This window comes from Sceloporus undulatus, chromosome 3 (assembly GCF_019175285.1).
Source record: "Sceloporus undulatus isolate JIND9_A2432 ecotype Alabama chromosome 3, SceUnd_v1.1, whole genome shotgun sequence".
Classification (NCBI taxonomy): domain Eukaryota; kingdom Metazoa; phylum Chordata; class Lepidosauria; order Squamata; family Phrynosomatidae; genus Sceloporus; species Sceloporus undulatus.
The window spans coordinates 21,873,530-21,891,502 of NC_056524.1; the positions used below are offsets into that span (position 1 = coordinate 21,873,530).

The 17,973-nt window shown below is 41.4% G+C and overlaps 1 protein-coding gene across 6 annotated transcripts in view; it reads left to right on the forward strand.

The window, feature by feature from the left end:
* Window positions 1-17,973, forward strand: part of YAP1 (Yes1 associated transcriptional regulator) — a 119,739-nt gene that overhangs the window by 60,059 nt on the left and 41,707 nt on the right. For 3 of the 6 annotated variants that reach the window (XM_042457586.1, XM_042457588.1, XM_042457587.1), the window contains exons 3-4: window positions 7,583-7,698; window positions 12,624-12,737. In XM_042457586.1, the coding sequence (XP_042313520.1) occupies window positions 7,583-7,698; window positions 12,624-12,737 (230 nt within the window). The remainder of the gene's footprint in view (window positions 1-7,582; window positions 7,699-12,623; window positions 12,738-17,973) is intronic. The other 3 variants (XM_042457589.1, XM_042457592.1, XM_042457591.1) reach the window with 1 other exon arrangement.

Consider the following 17,973-nt stretch of genomic DNA (forward strand, 5'->3'; position numbering starts at 1 on the left):
AGGTCCATGGGGAGGGAGGCAGGGGCCCTCCCCACCTTCCTCCTTCCTCACTTACCCTTCCTGCCCTCCAGGTGCCCAAAACGGGGCACTTGGAGGGCAGGGAAATGTCTGTGGGGAGGATGAGAGGGGGCCTGCCCATTCCTCTTCTTCCTCTTTTGCTTTGCCTCATCCCCAAAGGGTTCTAGAGAGCCCTTTGGGGCGAAAAAAGGTCTGGGAAGAGGAGGACTGGGGCCATGCCCATGGCTCCGCCCTGTCACGGGCCTTTGCTGATGCCCAGCTGTCTCTGAGAGACAGCTGAGGGCCGGGAAAAAGGCAGGAGAGGAGCCCCACCCAGAGGGTGGAAGCTCCACCCATGGAGGGTGTAAGCCACACCCCCTGGGCCAGAAGCCCCGCCCCAGCACGCAGCCCCATCCCAGGGAGCAGAAGCCCCGCCCCCTGGCACGCGAACCTAAGAAGGTTCGCCATCACTGTCCTAAAGAAAACACATCTCTATGCATTTGTACTTCGGGCATAATTCTATAGTCAGCTTCCAGTGGATGTTGACCACAGACTTATGCTAGAGGAACTAGAGATTTCTAGAGATGTTCTCTCATGTTAAAAAAAAATAGTGGATTTTTAATTTGCATTTTCCCCACTTTTATGGGCATCCTGTGTCCCAAACCGAAGCGAATGTGGAGGACTGCCTGTATATACCTTTTTGCTGTAGCTACCTCCTACCGTGCAGTTATAAATGTTGTTATGAGTGCTTCAGTGCCAATAACCACCAATATTACTTAGCTGTAATCTTCATTTTGTTCAGCTCTGAGAATATTTTTTAAGCAGGAATCCATGTCTGTGAGCCGTACTGAACTTGATAAGTTTAACTAAAATTTAACGTGCACAAAGGTGTGACATAATGGGAAATCAATGTAATAATAATAATAATAATAATAATAATAATAATAATTTCATTAATACCCCACCTCTCCCTTAAGATTGAGGCAGCTAACAACATTAAAACATTAAAATATAATAAAATACAATGTCCCAAAAAACCACCCACCCACCATAACCAATAAATCATAATTATAAACAATAACAATAAAGCAATACTGTTAAAATTATTAAAATGGACAAGACAGGGTAGTCAGTGGGGGTGACTGAGATGTTAATCTGGGAAGGCCTGTCGGAAGAGATCCGTCTTGACTGCCTTTTTAAAGCTGTCAAGATTGGTAATATGATGGGTCTCCTCTGGCAGGACATTCCATAACTTGGGAGCGGCAGAAGAGAAGGTCCTCTGGGTAGAGGAGCGAAGTGTGTGATATGATGTTATGCCTTTCCTGGATTTGAGTTTTATGTTTATAAAGCCAAGTTCATATTATGGAAGATCGTCTTGATCCTTTAGAAGCTATACAGGGTCAAGTGGCAATCATAACTATGAGTGCTGCTTATTCCTGCATCAGCTCCCCATACTCCAGGAGCAAGGATCTGGTGACAGTGGCTTGTGACATGGTATTCTCAGACCAATAGCTGCAGTGGTTTCTACATACAGCTTCTCTTTAACAGGTTCAGTTCACACTGAAGATAGCTGCTTACCTGGGTGGGGACTGCTAAAATCTTTCGCATGAACATCAGTAAGCATTGGCTTTGTATTTTCATCTGGAAACAAGGATCAAGTTTGTGTGAAACAGTCTCTCACCAGAATATCCTTGGCATGTCTTCCTTTAGGGAAAACATCTCGTAAGATGACAATGAGGTTTTTGCGCAGAGGTTTTTTTAAAAAGTTAATTCACCTACTTGGTGGAACTTCTTCTTCCTTCTGTGGCATGTAGGGATTTTTTGAGATGGAAAAAAGTGACATTCATCCATGGTGGTTTGTTTCAAATATTCTATTCCAGCTGTACAAAACTTCTAAAGAACAGACTATGTACCAAAGAAATAAGAGCCAAACTCTTTATGAACAGCATGAATCAGGCAGTCTAACTTTATTAATTGGAATGTGGGTAGGATCTAGGAGTAGTTTTGGATATTTTCTACCAATATACATTAACATCATCAGTTGCTCTGATAGCAGTGATGGCAGCTAGTAACTGCAATTATTTTCAGCAAAGTTACTCTTTGTATTTGAAATTAGAGTTGAGGAGGCAAAGATTAATTGTTAATTATTATATTAATGGATGTTTATTTTAGAAATGGGAATGCATTTAGAACTTTCATTGTCTTTTTATCAATATTGACAAACTGGAATAGAGCAGCTAGAAAGGGAAGACTTTTCAGTGCATTTATTAGAAAGGTTGAAAGTATATTGTATGCTTAACTGTAAAGCCATAAAGCGTGCACTAAGTGATTCATAAGCTTTGGTCCACATTGTAAACTTAGTCTGCAAGAACATGATGGAAAATAGTAACAGAATTAATAGAAGTTTCTTTCCATAAGATGGTTGTTTTGTTCCTCCATAATAATGCATTAGCTAACAGATGTATATTACAAAATGTGTGCTAACGTAGGTATGCCAATCTTTATTAAATGGCACTTGCATTTCCTCCCCCTGTTTCAACCATATATTCAGTTTAGCTGTGGTAGAGGGGGACTGGAGTGCAGAAGGCGGTTAATTTTAATTCAATATCCTGGCAGTAATCATATTAGTAAATATGTTTGCCTGCAAACTAGAATGGTCATCAGGAGTGATTTTGTTTTGTTTTGTTTTTAAAATCACTGTAAAATATGTTACCTATCCCTGCAAGTGTCTGTGTCTGTGTGCACTGATGTCATTTTTTGGCACTTTCTTCAGGAGGTTTGCCCATAATATGACATGTGATGCAACTTTTCTCCTGAAGAGTAATATCAACTGTTTCATTAGAGCAGTCAGATCATCCCCCCCCCCCCCCGCTGTTTCTTTGGCTGGAATTCTGAATAAGCAGATTCAGAGAACTGGAAATGAGTCAGCTAATAACACAACTGGCACTACTACAGTCAGCCCTCCGTACCCATGGTTTCTTTATCCACGGATTCAACCATCCACTGTTGAAAATATTTTTTTTAATACAGTATGTGAATTCCAAAAGCACACTTTGATTTTGCCATTTTATATAAGAGTTGCCATTCTGCTGTGCCATTGTATGTAAAGGGATCTGAGCATCAACTGATTTTGGTATCCACGGAGGGTCCTTGAACCAAATTCCAGTGGATAGCAAGGGCCCACTGTACATTTTTTTAAAAAGCAAATGTATGAGTAGTTTTACTTCATAAAAACAAAATTTTATGGAACTTTAAGTGAATATTAAGAGCAGTGTTAAATGAACTGTTGCCTTTTTACATGAACTCTCTCCTATTTCTGGTCCTTTGAATTGCCTTATAGCAAGCAGCCTTTCTCAACCTAGTATTATGTTTAGCACTACAGCATCTATTAATTCTTGGTATGGCCAAAAGTCAGAAATGATGGAACTGTTATTCAAAACATGGTGTGTGTTGGATGTCACAGGTTGGTAGAGATTGGCTTATAGAATGGTGTGACCGAATGAAAGTAAAATTCCCCAAAGGTCAATCTGATGGAGGAATACATGAAGAGAGGTGCATATTGATTGGAATGGTGGGTTTGCTGAAAATAAAATTCCTTAGATAATCAAAACAAAATGACCAATTTAATTTTATAGCAGTAGCACTAACAAATACATTTGTATGTCGCTTACCAGTGAACTAGCACTCCCTAAGCGTTTTACAACATGAAAACCAGTTGCCCACAATAAGCTGGGTATTCATTTTACTGACCTACAAAAGGATGGAAGGCTGAGTGGACCTTGGAGTCCTCCTCTAGGGTCGAATTTACAATGTTGTGGCTGCAGTACCAGCATTTAACCACTGCGCTACTAGGGCTCCTTTTAGTTTTTTAGCATTTTATAGTGTTGTGTTTTTATTGTCAATTTTTGACTATACAGTGCGCCCATGTTTTAGAGCCATTCGCGCGTCCCGGAAGAACTAATAGGATGTGTGTCGCGGGTACAAACCCCATTAGTTCCAATGGGGCTCCAGCATTCGCTGATTTCCCCTTACACGGAGGGATCCGGAATGGATCCCCGAGTAAGGGGAGGGCCCATTGTAAATGTTTGTTGTTGTTCCACCCTTTGGTGGAACTAAACGTTATTAGTCATTGGAGTGCCCTCATGATTTGCATGTTCTGTTCTTTAAGACTGTTGTGCAATGAGAAATCAATGACTTTTTTCAGACAGCTATCTAAATAGTTAAATAATTACTTCTCACCATCATGGTTAAATTTGTATTGTGAAAAAAATCCTTTTCTCTAATAATGCTACTGTATATATACTCATATATAAGTCTAGAAATTTTAGTCAGAAAATGGACTCTAAAAGCCTTATCCAATGGTCAGTTTGAGTGCTGTGCTTTAACTCTTTCCAAAAAGGGAATCATCCCCATCTCTGAGTAGAATGGCTAAAAGTGAGAGCTTAGTCCATCCCAAGAATGCCTAAAAGAAAGCATTGACTCCCCCTACTCTCTCCATTGCAGCACCACTTCTGACCTTTTTGAATGCCTTGGTGGGAAAGAGGTGTTGGCGGCAACTCTTTGGCACTTCCCTCAAAGGTGCGCCAAAGGAATCAAGTTTTCAATAAGACATTTGTGTATGTTTGTCAGGCAGAGCTATCACATTAAAGTTAAAAAGTAAGAGCTATATAATCACTGCTAATATAGTTCCCATTTTATTTTATTTGCCTTTTCTTTATTTTTGACATTATTATTATTATTATTATTATTATTATTATTATTATTATTATTATTAACCTTTATTTATAAAGCGCTGTAAGTTTACACAGCGCTGTACATCAATTTTTTAGTCAGACGGTTCCCTGCCCTCAGGCTTACAATCTAAGAAGACACGACACAAAAGGAGAAGGGAGTGGTGGTGGGGAATAGGATCAGGTCCAGCAGATCTTTTCCACCTTCGAGGCCTGGACCAAGGCAGATGGACTGGAGGAAGGGCTTGGCTTCTTGATGGATGGTTAGAAGGAGGCTTCCTGGGTCAGAGAGGGGCTCACCTCTGGGAATGCTTCTCTAAACAATATAGTCTTTAATTCAGTTTTGAAACTGGGCAGAGAAGTGATGAGGTGTGCATGTGGGGGAAGAAGGTTCCAGGAGTAAGGGGCAGCAAGCGAGAAGGGACGAATTCGGGAGGGGGCAGTGGTAGTCCTACATTGTGACAGGAGACCCTGACTACCAGAGCGGAGGGTGCGAGTAGGAATGTAAGGAGAAAGAAGGTCAGATAAGTAAGGAGGGGCCAACCCATGGAGGGCTTTGAAAGTCAGTAACAAAAGCTTGTACCGGATGCGAAAGGGGAAGGGGAGCCAATGAAGGGAGGATAAAAGAGGAGAAACATGGTCAAAGCGGCGAGCGGATGTGACAATACGGGCAGCTGAATACTGGACAGATATTAAAGGATGGAGGTGTGAAAGAGGAAGCCCTGTTAGAAGGAGGTTACAATAATCTAGTCGCGAAACCACTAGGGCATGGACTAGAGTCTTGGCAGTAGAGATTGAGAGGAATGGACGGATCTTGGCAATGTTGTGGAGAAAGAATCTACAGGTCTTTGCGGTGGCCTGGATCTAGGGAATAAATGACAGGGAAGAGTCAAAAATGAAGCCAAGACTGCGGGCTTGATGAACCGGTTGAATAGAAGTGTCGTCGACAGAAATAGAAAAGGAATAATGAAGGGTGGGTTTAGGTGGAAAGACGAGAAGCTCAGTCTTAGACATGTTGAGCTTCAAGCGCCGAAGCCGCATCCACTGAGAGATGGCAGTCAGACAAGAAGAAACTTCCTGTTCAAGCCCCGTCGAAAGGTCAGGGGTGGAGAGATACAGCTGAGTGTCGTCGGCATACAAATGATAGGAGAAACCAAAAGAACTGATGAGTTTACCTAGAGACAGTGTGTATAGAGAGAACAGAAGGGGACCCAAGACAGAGCCCTGGGGAACTCCAACAGATAGGGGAACAGAGGATGAAGTCTGACCACCCGTGACCACTGCAAAAGATCTATCTGACAAGTAAGATTTAAACCAGTCGAGAGCAGAGTCGGCGAACCCAAGGTCAGAAAGTAAATCAACCAGGAGACAGTGATCAACAGTGTCAAAGGCTGCAGACAAATCGAGAAGAATGAGAATAGAGTAGAGGCCGTTTGCCTTGGCCCGCAAGAGATCATTTGAGATCTTGGTGAGGGCTGTCTCTGTAGAGTGCCGTGGGCGGAAGCCAGATTGGACATCTGCACATTTTCTTGGCCCCATCTGCACCTGGTTGCCTCCCCCATACATTGCACAGCCACAATTTACTATAGTTCGCTCCTCATCCATCCAGCCTTTAAGGTGAGCACAAACAGTTATGCCTGCCAGAATTTTGTAAGTTTTTTGGCATCATTTCTTTTGCTTCGTCCTTTACATCCTTCATTACATGCCTTTATGTTTTACCTTCAACATATCCATGGGTCATATCAAAATCCATAATTTTGGCCCCAAAACATGCTTTCAGCTTCAAGGTACAATCCAGTATATATGGTAATTATACTTTTACATAGCTTTGGAAACATAAAAACATGAGATGGTCAACCCTCAGCTGGTTGCATTCAGAGCTGATACCATCTCTTGTTCTTGTTTTGTAGCCGTAAGAGTTTCAGCTCCAGCCCTTATTTATGCCTCTCAGTGGAAGTGTTTGAAATCCGTTTGTTTTGATAGCAGACTGACATTATATGATATAGATTAGAACAAAAGATTCTTCAGATGGAGCCAATGAGTATTTTCTCTTTTTTCTTGACACACTTTAATAATAAGAATTACTGGTGCTTTACAGAGCTCCCAAAAAGGGTGCTCTGCCGGCGCCCGTGTTTGCTGCGTGAGGGAGCCGCAGCGGACAAACCGTGCGGCTCCCCCGCACAGCAAAAAGAACCCGCAAAAAGCGGGTTCTTCTTGCGGCACAGTTGTGACGCCGCAAGGCGCCAATGGCGCACTTGCGGCATCACAACCGTGCTGTCACGTGCGGATGCTAAGCGTCCATGTCAAAATGGCGGTGCCCGTGTGTATAGGGCGCCGCTATTTTGATGTCCCTAGTACATACTAGGGGTGAGGTGTGACTGGATGCTGTGTCCTCGGCCAACCCCTAGTACGTACTGGGGGCAGAGCAAAGGCCCGTCTGTAATGGGCCACTGTTAACTTTATTCGTATTCTACTCCCCTACCTCCAGAACAAAACAAAACAAAACATCAAGACTAAGAGTGACTAGTGTTACTCAAGGTGGCTTTCTGCTCTGATGGAGGGGCCTTAAACACCAAACCTATTATGCCAAACCATTTTTGAAGTGTCTTCTGTTTGAAAATGATTTTCAGCGGCATATTCAGTGGGCACATGCTAATGTTGAAAGACAACGGCTGAGAAATGGGTAGGCTTACTGTGCTTCCCACAGCTGCAGTGATTGGGGCCACATTTTGTGAAGGCAATTATTTGATGCCAGTTCTGTGTGGGCTTTTGTTTAATGCTGGTTTTCTAACTGCTTTCTTTAATCTTAGAATATTTTATGTGTTGGCTAAATTCCTTCTTCTGTTTTGTCTTAGTCACATTGATCAGACAACAACATGGCAGGATCCAAGGAAGGCCCTCCTTTCCCAGATGAATGTTACAGCTCCCACAAGCCCGCCAGTTCAACAGAATATCATGAATTCAGCAACTGGTAAGGGGAAATCAACAAATTTTCAAATAAATTGCTGCACGTGGTTTAGCATTTTACAGTGGAAAGTTTATGTGTCACCTAAGTACAGTCTGCCATTATTATCATCCATAAATGCTTCCTGTAGAGAGCAGATTATATCTAAGTCCTCTTATGTATAATTATTATATGCTGTTGCTTCTCTTAAGTAGGTAGAATACTCCATTAAAAACAACATGAATTTGTATAATGAGGGACCTGCATTACCTGAGAAAAGGTAGCAAGGTGCAAGTGAAAAAAATAAACTTATTTATTCTGAAATAATTCAGGACTGTTTTTAAAAGTTATAATAAAGTTTGTGCTCAAAATATTCTAATTTCTTCATGTTGATTAGCATAACATTTTCTGTTGCTATTTTTCCTTTGTCTTAAACCTTTTCTGCTTTTTTCTGTCTATGTATAGTTCTTGATGCATTGCTCTTCTATTTCTTCTTGCTGTGATATTTTCTGACATTTCAATTGTACAAACACATCTTTTGAAAACATCAGCATTGTTTTCCTCTTTTTATTGTTGATGGCTCAAACCAAGTAGGATAACTCTATAGGCAGTTAGTTTGTCATTCAAAAACTCTGAGATGTTATATTTAGATATTCAGATGTTATCTAAATATAGAGCCTTATGGAAGCTTAGGCCTAAATTGAATTGTTAGTCCTAACTGGAGTAGTCCTAAGAAGTAGATACATTAAGTCAGTAAGAACTTGAAAAGGCAACATTTATGTAAGTTCTTTTAATTCAGCAGATTTTGTCCAGTTGGAAATAACAATTAGATTTAGGTAACTATGGCCCAAAGCAGGAAGGCCAAAAGGTTCATGCCGGGACTGCAGTGGCCCGATCGTGCCAGGATGGGCAAATGCACAGAACTGATTCCAAAGTAAGCTTCTGCCACAGTCCTGGACTTGGCTGCCGGCAGGAGTGGCTTTTCACCACTCCTTTTTGTGCCCGCTTTTCTGGGTTGGCGTGCTCTCTACACGGCTTCCAGCCACTTTGGGGGCGTATCTTGTATAAACCCTACACAGCCCAAAGATGGCGCTTTTCCCCCATCTGCTTTTGTCCTTTGTTGCTTCCACACTTGATGCAGTGGCCCCTAAGGAATAATGTGGTTAATGCTAACTGTGGCCTAAATGGGAGTCTGAATCTTGTTTTATGCTACAGTTTGAAGGTAACCATGTTTAATAATAACAGCCACATTGTTCAAAAACAGAAGGAAGAGGAGTCTGTGATAACCATTATGTTCTCCCCTTTATTTAAACACAGTTATGAGACTGACCTGGAGATTCCTATGTACATCACATTCCCAGTTCTGCATGTTTGTTAACTTGGTCAGAATCTGGCAAATACTGTGAAACATAGAATGGGGGACACCTGACTTGAAAGCAGTACATGTCAAAAACATCTAAGGGTATTAGTAGGCCCCACATTACACATGAATAAACAGTGTGATACTGCATCAACAGGAATATAGTGTCCAAATTAAGGGAAGTAGTAGTTCTACTCTATTGTGCTTTGATCAGACCTAATCTGAAATACTATGTCCAGTTCTGGGCATCACAGAAGGATATCAACAAGCTGGAACATGCACAAGTGCCCAAGATGATCAAAGATTTGGAAACTAAATGTTATGAGTAACAACTTAAGAAGCTGGGTATGTTTAAAGGATGTCATGTAGAAGATGGAGCAAACTTGTTTGCTGCTGATCCAGTTAGATCTTTCGTTATATTAGTATTTATTCATGTGTAACTTACATGCAGCTACTTCTGGTTCCTCTTTGGCTTGTGATGCCCAGGTGCTAGGATCACTTTCAACATATTTATTTAACACACCATCTTTAGCCCTGCACATAGAATAGCTAGTAAGCACTGAGAACATTTCAAGCAGTTTTTAAATTTAATCACTTGGAAAAGGGAATTGAAGCTAAAGGAAATACCTGGTGTGAATAATAGAGGTTGTTGGGGTTTTTTTTAGGGGGCAGTTGAGAGTTATGCAGTCTGGATGTCACAACCAAAAATGGCGCTGTACACCATCCTATCCAACTGTTCTTCGGTTATTAGGATGCAAAAGAAGGACTCAGATGATGCATTTTGCAAGTTCAGGTCAAGTTAGTGTATATGGGATAACTGAAGAGAAATGATGTGGTGTCTGGGTTGGGGACCCTGCCCTTGTGAGCAAATGGTTTGGATCTTTGTTGGGACCATCTCCATGTAGAAGATGAAAGTTCACACCTTGTCTGCAGCAAGCTTTCCCTAAGAATCTGGTGACTGAAGGGGAAAGGGTTGCCTTGCCTTGTAGTTTATCTGCCCCTTTCAGTAAACGGGCAGATAATAAAAATATGCCTATAACCCTGAATCTGAGTTAGAGGATCTTAATTTTCCTCATGTGAGTGACATCTCTTTTTGCCTGTTCATCCTGGGACAACTTGCATGCCTCAAGATATTTATATGTATGACAATTTTTCTCCTAATTTTTATAAGTGAGATTGAATAGAGAAACAATCATTTTAGGTTAATAAGCAGAACTGGAATCTATAGCTATCTATAACTTACTAAGGTTTGTCTTTACTATGTGGCTTTCCTGGTGTGAAATTGTGTGAAGAGATAATGGCTGTATTACTATAACTGTGAACTTTTCCTGCATATCTCAGAGCTTTGCAATCAGAATTAGCAAACTCTGGGGTATTTTTGTCCTTCTTATGATGTTTTGCTGAAATTTAAATTCAACAGCATCTATGACATTTTATATAAAGCAGAACTGTAACACTAAATCATAGTTTCCCAGATGCACTAGTGGTGGTTGCAGCTTTAGGGGAAACTTTATGTTTCCCCTAAAAAGTTATGTTTCCCCTAAAAAGTTCACAGTGGAAACAGGTGGGGCAGAAAACTTTAGAAATATCATTGTCCGTGTAAATTTTCCTCATGGGCCTATTTGAGGGGGAAAGGCTTATGTCTGGTGTGCTTGATTGCAAGAGGAGCGGGACATGTATAGACACATCAGAAGGGTAGCTTGAACTGAACTAATTACTCCAATAAAAGAAGCAATGCAATTTGCTGATATTTCTTTATCAGTTGTGACATGAGAAGTGGTGATAAAAAGCTTCATGATAGCAAACCGCATGTGTTACTAATTTGGAAGACCATTCCTTGCTAATAATTTGGTTGCTATATGAGTTAGTTGTCCTTCCTAAACTTAAAAAGGAAATTATACTTAGGAGTCCCTAAGAATGAAGAAGGAATAGTATAAATATGTACTGGAGATAAAAGAATGGAACAGGAGGTCTAATCATCCATCTTGGCCCCAGATGTATCTGTGACCATAGTAACACACAGCCTAATTACTATACACTGAATAATGTTTAGAATTGTAGAGGTAACATGCAGTTTCCCACATCTTATGCCTTCATGACTTGCCATGGATAAAGCTTGAAACCAAAAATAGACACAATCACCAAAGTGTCGCCTTTACCTCCTGCCAGCTTCACCTGTATTCACCTGGTACCCATCTGCTACATAAAAAGCAGCAAGGTATAATATACTGTATAAAGTATGTTAAGTTGGCCATGAAACCCACTGGGTGACCTTGAGCGAGTCTCATGCTCTCAGCTCCAGGGGAAGGCAGTGCCAAGCCTCTATTGAAGAAAACTTGTCAAGAAACATTATGATAGGTTTGCCTTAGGGTTGACGTAAGTTGGAAATGCATTGAAGGCACACAATGGCAGGAATCTCTCAAACTGTTGATAGTGGTAAGTTATAGGTGTGAAGGTTGTAGACAGTTCTGTATCTAATGTAACTGGAAGTATGTGTTTTGCTCTCCATCTTTTGAGTTTTATAGAAAGGCAGTGTAAAAATATTGCTAATAAACTTCCCTGTCTCTTGCCCTCCTCACATCTCTCTCCTTTTGTGCTCTCTTGGGTGGCCTTCCTAACTTAGAAGTTCATTCTCTCTGCTTTGGGTGAGCAACATCGAAAGCTTACTAGTTAATCATCTTCACTTTCTACATAATTAGCATACATTTACATAATGAATGTATGTGTTTGGAATTTGCATTGGAACTAAGTGGAGCATGTTCTTCTCTGATGTCTGAATGCTAAACCTTAGCAATGCTCATTAAAATAGGACAGTGCAGCAAAACAGAATGCCACAGTTCCCATCCAGTAAACAAGTGCTTTTGTGATTAATACTCTTTCTATTTTTTAATGCACAGAATGCTTTATAGCTCCTAGCTCATCTGTGCTGTTATATGAAATAAGTGATTGGTTTTTCAGTTGTATAAACAGTAAAGAAAAGAGGGTGAACTACCAGATGCTGTGCCAGCACATGGTCTGCTGACCCTCACAGAAATACAAGATACATTTCATTAATAGTAGCCTTTACAGCATTCAAATATTTTTATATAGGAACCTGATTGTATCTCACCATTGCATAAAGACAAAGTACAACATATGACAAGTAGCATAGAAACACTAAGCAGGAATGCAGAAAGAACCAAAGGTAGATTTTTAAAACTCCTGCAGTGTTCAGTCACTTCTTAGAGGGGATAACAGAGAAGCAAAGATGAAAATAGTTGCTTAGTCAGATTTTGAGATGTTGGGGCCCAGGAAATGGTCTCCTGCTTGTATAATAAGAATGACTTTTAAGCCCTTGGAACACAAACATTTGAGGATCAACAAAAGATGGGTACTTTGAAATTTTCACTCAGATGTGTGAATAAGTGCTTTACTAAGACACAGCTGCTCTTTCTATCCCCAAACTCAGAGCTGCTAGATACTGAAACTATTTGTTTCATGCGTGTGCTGTGTTCATGGTAAATTATTTTGAGTTTCTTTTTATAAAAATAGTTAATTTTTTCAGCAAGGGCAAACCACAGCCTACTATGAATTGCTTCCTTCTGTGTTACAGGCCCGCTCCCTGATGGATGGGAACAAGCCATGACCCAGGATGGAGAAATTTACTACATAAACCATAAGAACAAGACTACATCTTGGCTAGATCCAAGGCTTGACCCACGCTTTGGTAAAAGTTCCTCTCACTTCAGACCTTTTTTTCCTTTTTTCACTTAAAACACTTTTGTACTTAGGTAAATATAATATTTACAAATGGAAACCTGCAACCCAAGATGTGGCTATTTCAAATTAATTTGTGGAGGTCACCCACTCAGCTAACTAACTTTTGCTTCAGGTTTAATCTGGATTTAGTTTGCAATAGCAATAGTATTTACATTTCTATACCACTTCATAGTGAACTCAGCACTCTCTAAGATGTTTACAATCTGTAAACCAACTTTAGTTGGTCATAGAGTAGACTCATTTTAATCAGTGGATTACACTAGCCACAGCTAAAAAGTCTGATTGATTTCAGTGAGTTTTCTTTTGAGTATGACTAAATTGGGATCCTGGCCTTTGTGTCTCTGCAGTTTTCTTTTTTCCTCTACCCACTAATGCTGTTTCGAGTCTAGAGTAGTGGGTGAAGTTGCCCCTCAGCCTACCTCTACTTATAAATATAACCATCTTTTAGTTGTGTGCTGCCTTCCCATGTTCCCCTTTGATCCATATTTTGCAGGCTGCTGTAATCATGTTTAGTATTTATGTAGTGTTGGACATGCTTTGCTTACATAGCCAGTTGTTAGAATTGTCTTTTAGCGGTTTGTCAGCATTATCCCTCTGTTGCAGATAGAGGGCTTAGAATGCTCCTTTGAGGGTTTCTAAAGAGTTTAGAACAAAAGCCAAATGTGAACCATGAATTTTCAAATTCATGGCTCATATTTCAGTGCTATGCAAGGTGTGTAATGGAAACACTCTCTCTCCTGAATCCTATTTCTATTCAGATTTTCAAACTTTATCTTCCTTTCTGCTGTTGTAATTCGTACACTAAGTTTTTCAGCACTTGGTCCCTTAAATACCTGATTCTCTCTTTTCTGCCAGGTCAGTATAATTCCTTTTTCCTCCCTTGCCTAATTTCCCATTTCTAGCACAGCAGTTATATTGACAGCATATTTGCCAGTCATCTGTAGTTAGGATGATTGTGAAGATTCAGTTAACTCAGTCCGTGGTCGGCATGCAAGCCTAGCTTCAGTAGCAACTAGGTCTGTGTTTCAAGCTGCCAGTTTTTGTTGCACTCAAAATGTTGCTTGCCAATATAAATATCTGCTGTAAAATTTGCACTCATTAATAGAAAAGTATGTCAGGTACTTGTTGTCTAACTTAGATTATTCTAATTCTTGTCCTTCAGTTTACTGTAATGATCTGTGGAAGATAAATACCAAGTAGATAAACAATGGGAGCATACAGTTGTTTATAACAAAGTTCAGTATATTCTTTGTCCCCACAATAACATTTGTTGCAAATCAACCACAAATGCCACAAAATAGTTGTCTTTTTGTGGTACACTATATGTAAGAGAATCAAGCAACTTTCATTGCTGTGAAGTGACAGTTCAGCTCTGAAATACTATGTTGAAACATGTCCTTGATGAATGAGAGATTGTGTGACTAAGATTTTTTGGCAACCAATTGACAGAAAATTCAGGATGTGGTACATTGTAATTTTGTGTTTGGTCCATTTTTCTTTCATTTCCCCCCCTTTTCTCCAAGTTTAGCAGGAAATGATATTTGGGTCATGTTTCAAACTTAACTAAAGCATCGAGATAGCAAAGATGGGGAAATTTTCAGCTTCCCCAGTTATGGGTGAGTGGCTTGTAGATTTCTCACTTTCACACAAACTGGAGTCTCTATGCTTTTTTGTTTTGTTTTTGTTTTACTCAGAGGTGAGCCCTGTGTGAAGAGGGAACTAACTGATAATTATGTTTAAAACTGCAATCTAAATCTGGATGGAATTCAGGCAGGCAGGCAAACTCATATTTCAGTTTCTCCATGAAATACTGTTGGATTATGCATCTCTTTATGTTATAATTCTACCTGTTCACATGTATACAGTTTGTACGTCCTTTTAGCTAATAAGATGAAAGGCAGAAAATATTTGATGCATATTTGTAGGTTCACTGGTGTGCTTTACTGTGTGCTCAGGAACTGGACCTGAAGGTTGATATCACCTAGGTAAAGTTTAGATGGCAGATTGCCTGATGGAAGCTGTTCTTAATTCCATAATAGTAGAGCAGGATCTGTGAAATCACCATAAATAAATAAAGGCAAGCTTTTTTGAAACAAAAAACAGTATCTGCATTGAGTGGTTCTAACTGATTAGAACTATATGCCTCTTCAGGTGGAAATATACAGTGCAACTAAGGCTGGCAAGAAAGTCAAACCTTTGTGGCTTCCAAAATTCAACCTTGGCCTTAGTGCAGCTAATGAAAATAATGTGCAGATCACTGAGTAGGTCAGCCTGAGGGCTGTACAAAAGGCTTTGAAGCTTTACAGGGTTTCTGACCTATCAACATCTGTGGGCCTCTTTAGGGAGAGGCAGTGACTGCACAAGTGCCATAGAATACACAGTGCTAGAAGACTCAACATTTCACTTTTTTATGGTTTAACATCCTTGCTAATATTTATTACTGTTCAAGCATTAAATAAAACTAGATTCAAGACACTCATAATGAAAAACGGTAAAACCTTAAAAGTCCTATCTATTGACAAATGGAGATGAGGGTTAAGGATTGAAAGAAGACTTAGGACTTAGTCAGCCAATAAGATACTGACCCAGTTCCCTAACTATGGCCCAGTACAGAGAGCACGGAAGCGCCATGCTGGGGCCAAAAGTAGGGCTGGGGAGCACGCAGCAACCGTACGCTCCCCAGCCCTAATACATATGGAGGGCGCCATCTTGGCATGGCGCCGTCCATATGCAGCGCGCGACAATGCCATCATGTGCGCACCACAGCCAAATGGACCGGCACGCACCTGATGTCATTGTACCACTGGATGGCACTTAGGATGCCCTATTTGCAACGCGAGAAGGAGCTCCAAAATGAAGCTCCTTCTGGGAGGGTGCCTCATTCCCGCGGGAACTAGATTGTCGCGGGAACGAAGCCAGGGAGAAGGGGGCTGAGCAGCCCCTTTCTCCTCTGGCTGTGCCTGTCGGGGTGTCCATGGGGCATGAAGCCCCATGGACACCCCTTTCCAGGATACAGGGAAGGAGCGTTTTGCCACTTCCCCAGGGCCTGTAAAAGTGCCAGGTTGGAGCTGCAGGGGCTGCCAGTGAGGCTGCCCTGCCTCCAACCCGGCAAGAAAAGGGGCAGCTGTGGACCTCCCCTTTTTTGCCATCTGTACCCAGCCAAAAACATGGTTGTGACACTTAGCAAGAGCAGAGTTTTACCACTGGGAGTTGATGGAGGTTGGTGCACCCACCCACATAGTATGAAGTAGTTCTAACAAATCAAACATACTGAAGCACATACTATATAAAAAACGACTTGCCCTCTTGACCCTTGCCCATCCTGGCTGGCTGTCCAGGGGGGTGATATAGTCAAGCTGATGCTGAAAAATATAATCAATGCATCCTTCAGGGAGGGTACCCTGCCTTCTTGTCTTAAGGAGGCAGTGGTCAGACCACTCTTAAAAAAGCCCTCCCTGGACCCTCTGGATAGAAATAACTATAGGCCAGTCTCGTTGTTGCCATTCTTGAGCAAGGTGATCGAGAGGGCGGTCGCCAATCAACTACAGGCAGTCTTGGATGAAGCTGATTATCTGGACCCATTTCAAACCGGATTCAGGGCAGGATACGGAGTTGAGACGGCCTTGGTCGCCTTAGTTGATGATCTCTGTCTAGGCATCGACAGGGGAAGTGTGACCCTGCTGGTGCTCTTAGACCTCTCAGCGGCCTTCGATACCATCGACCATGGTATCCTTCTGGAACACCTGAGAGAGTTAGGTATCGGAGGCACTGTTCTACAGTGGTTCCGGTCCTACCTCTCAGGCAGATTCCAGATGGTGGCGCTAGGAGACAGTTGCTCTTCTAAAAGAGAGATAAAATTTGGTGTACCCCAGGGCGCAATATTGTCTCCTATGCTGTTTAACATTTACATGAAGCCGCTGGGAAAAATCATCCGGAGACATGGGGCAGGATGTTATCAGTACGCTGATGACACCCAAATATATTTCTCTATGTCTCAAACTGATGCAGTGTCTATGGATGGCATCTCTCCTCTGAATGCCTTTCTTGGGGCGGTAATGGACTGGATGAGGGAAAACCGACTCAAGCTGAATCCAGGTAAGACGGAGGTACTCGTTATAGGAAACCCAAGCCCAGTTATGGAATTAGGTCAGCCAGTTCTGGATGGGGTCACACTTCCCCTGAAAGACTCTGTCTGCAGCTTGGGGGTGCTCCTTGACTCGTCGCTTCAACCTGACAGCTCAGGTAGATGCGACAGTCAGGAGCACTTGTTATCAGCTTCAGCTGATATGCCAGCTGCGCCCCTTCCTGGAGCAGGGAGACCTTGAAACAGTTGTACATGCGCTAGTCACCTCTCGATTGGACTTCTGTAATGCGCTCTACATGGGGCTACCCTTGTGCCAAGTTCAGAAACTTCAACTTGTACAAAATATGGCAGCCAGGTTAATTACAGGTACTCGTCGTATCGATCACATAACTCCGGTTTTGAAATCCCTTCACTGGCTGCCAATTAGTTTCCGGGCAAGGTACAAGGTGTTGGTGATTACCTTCAAAGCCCTACATGGCTTGGGTCCAGAATACTTAAGAGATCGCCTACTTCCATACTGTCTGTCCCACACTCTAAGATCCTCGGGGAAGAATCTACTTCAGCCAATAAAATCTAGGCTAACTTCAGTCACCCAGAGGGCCTTTTCCATTGCAGCTCCGAAGCTACGGAATGACCTGCCGAAGGAGATCCGTGACATTTCTACTCTTACAGCCTTTAAGAAGGCTCTTAAGACGGATCTCTTCCGGCAAGCCTTCCCTACCTAGTTCTACTCCCCATTTACTGTGACTTATGTCACTCTGTCCACCAATTCTTCTCTTAAATTTAATGAGAAGAATAAAATTAAAATTAATTAAAATAAAATCCTTGCCTCAAGAAGAAGAGCCCTCCCTCCATGACATCATCATCAGACCTGGGAGGAAATTAAAAAGAGAGCCCCAACTTCCATCAGGCCTAACTGTGAATGTACTCACTTCGCTCTCTTTAATTTTATTGTATTTTATTTATTTATTGTATTTTATTTTATTATCTTTATTTTTACTGTTGTAACCCGCCTGGATTCCTTGTGATTGGGCGGGCTATAAATAAATTATTATTATTATTATTATTATTATTATTATTATTATTATTATTATTATTA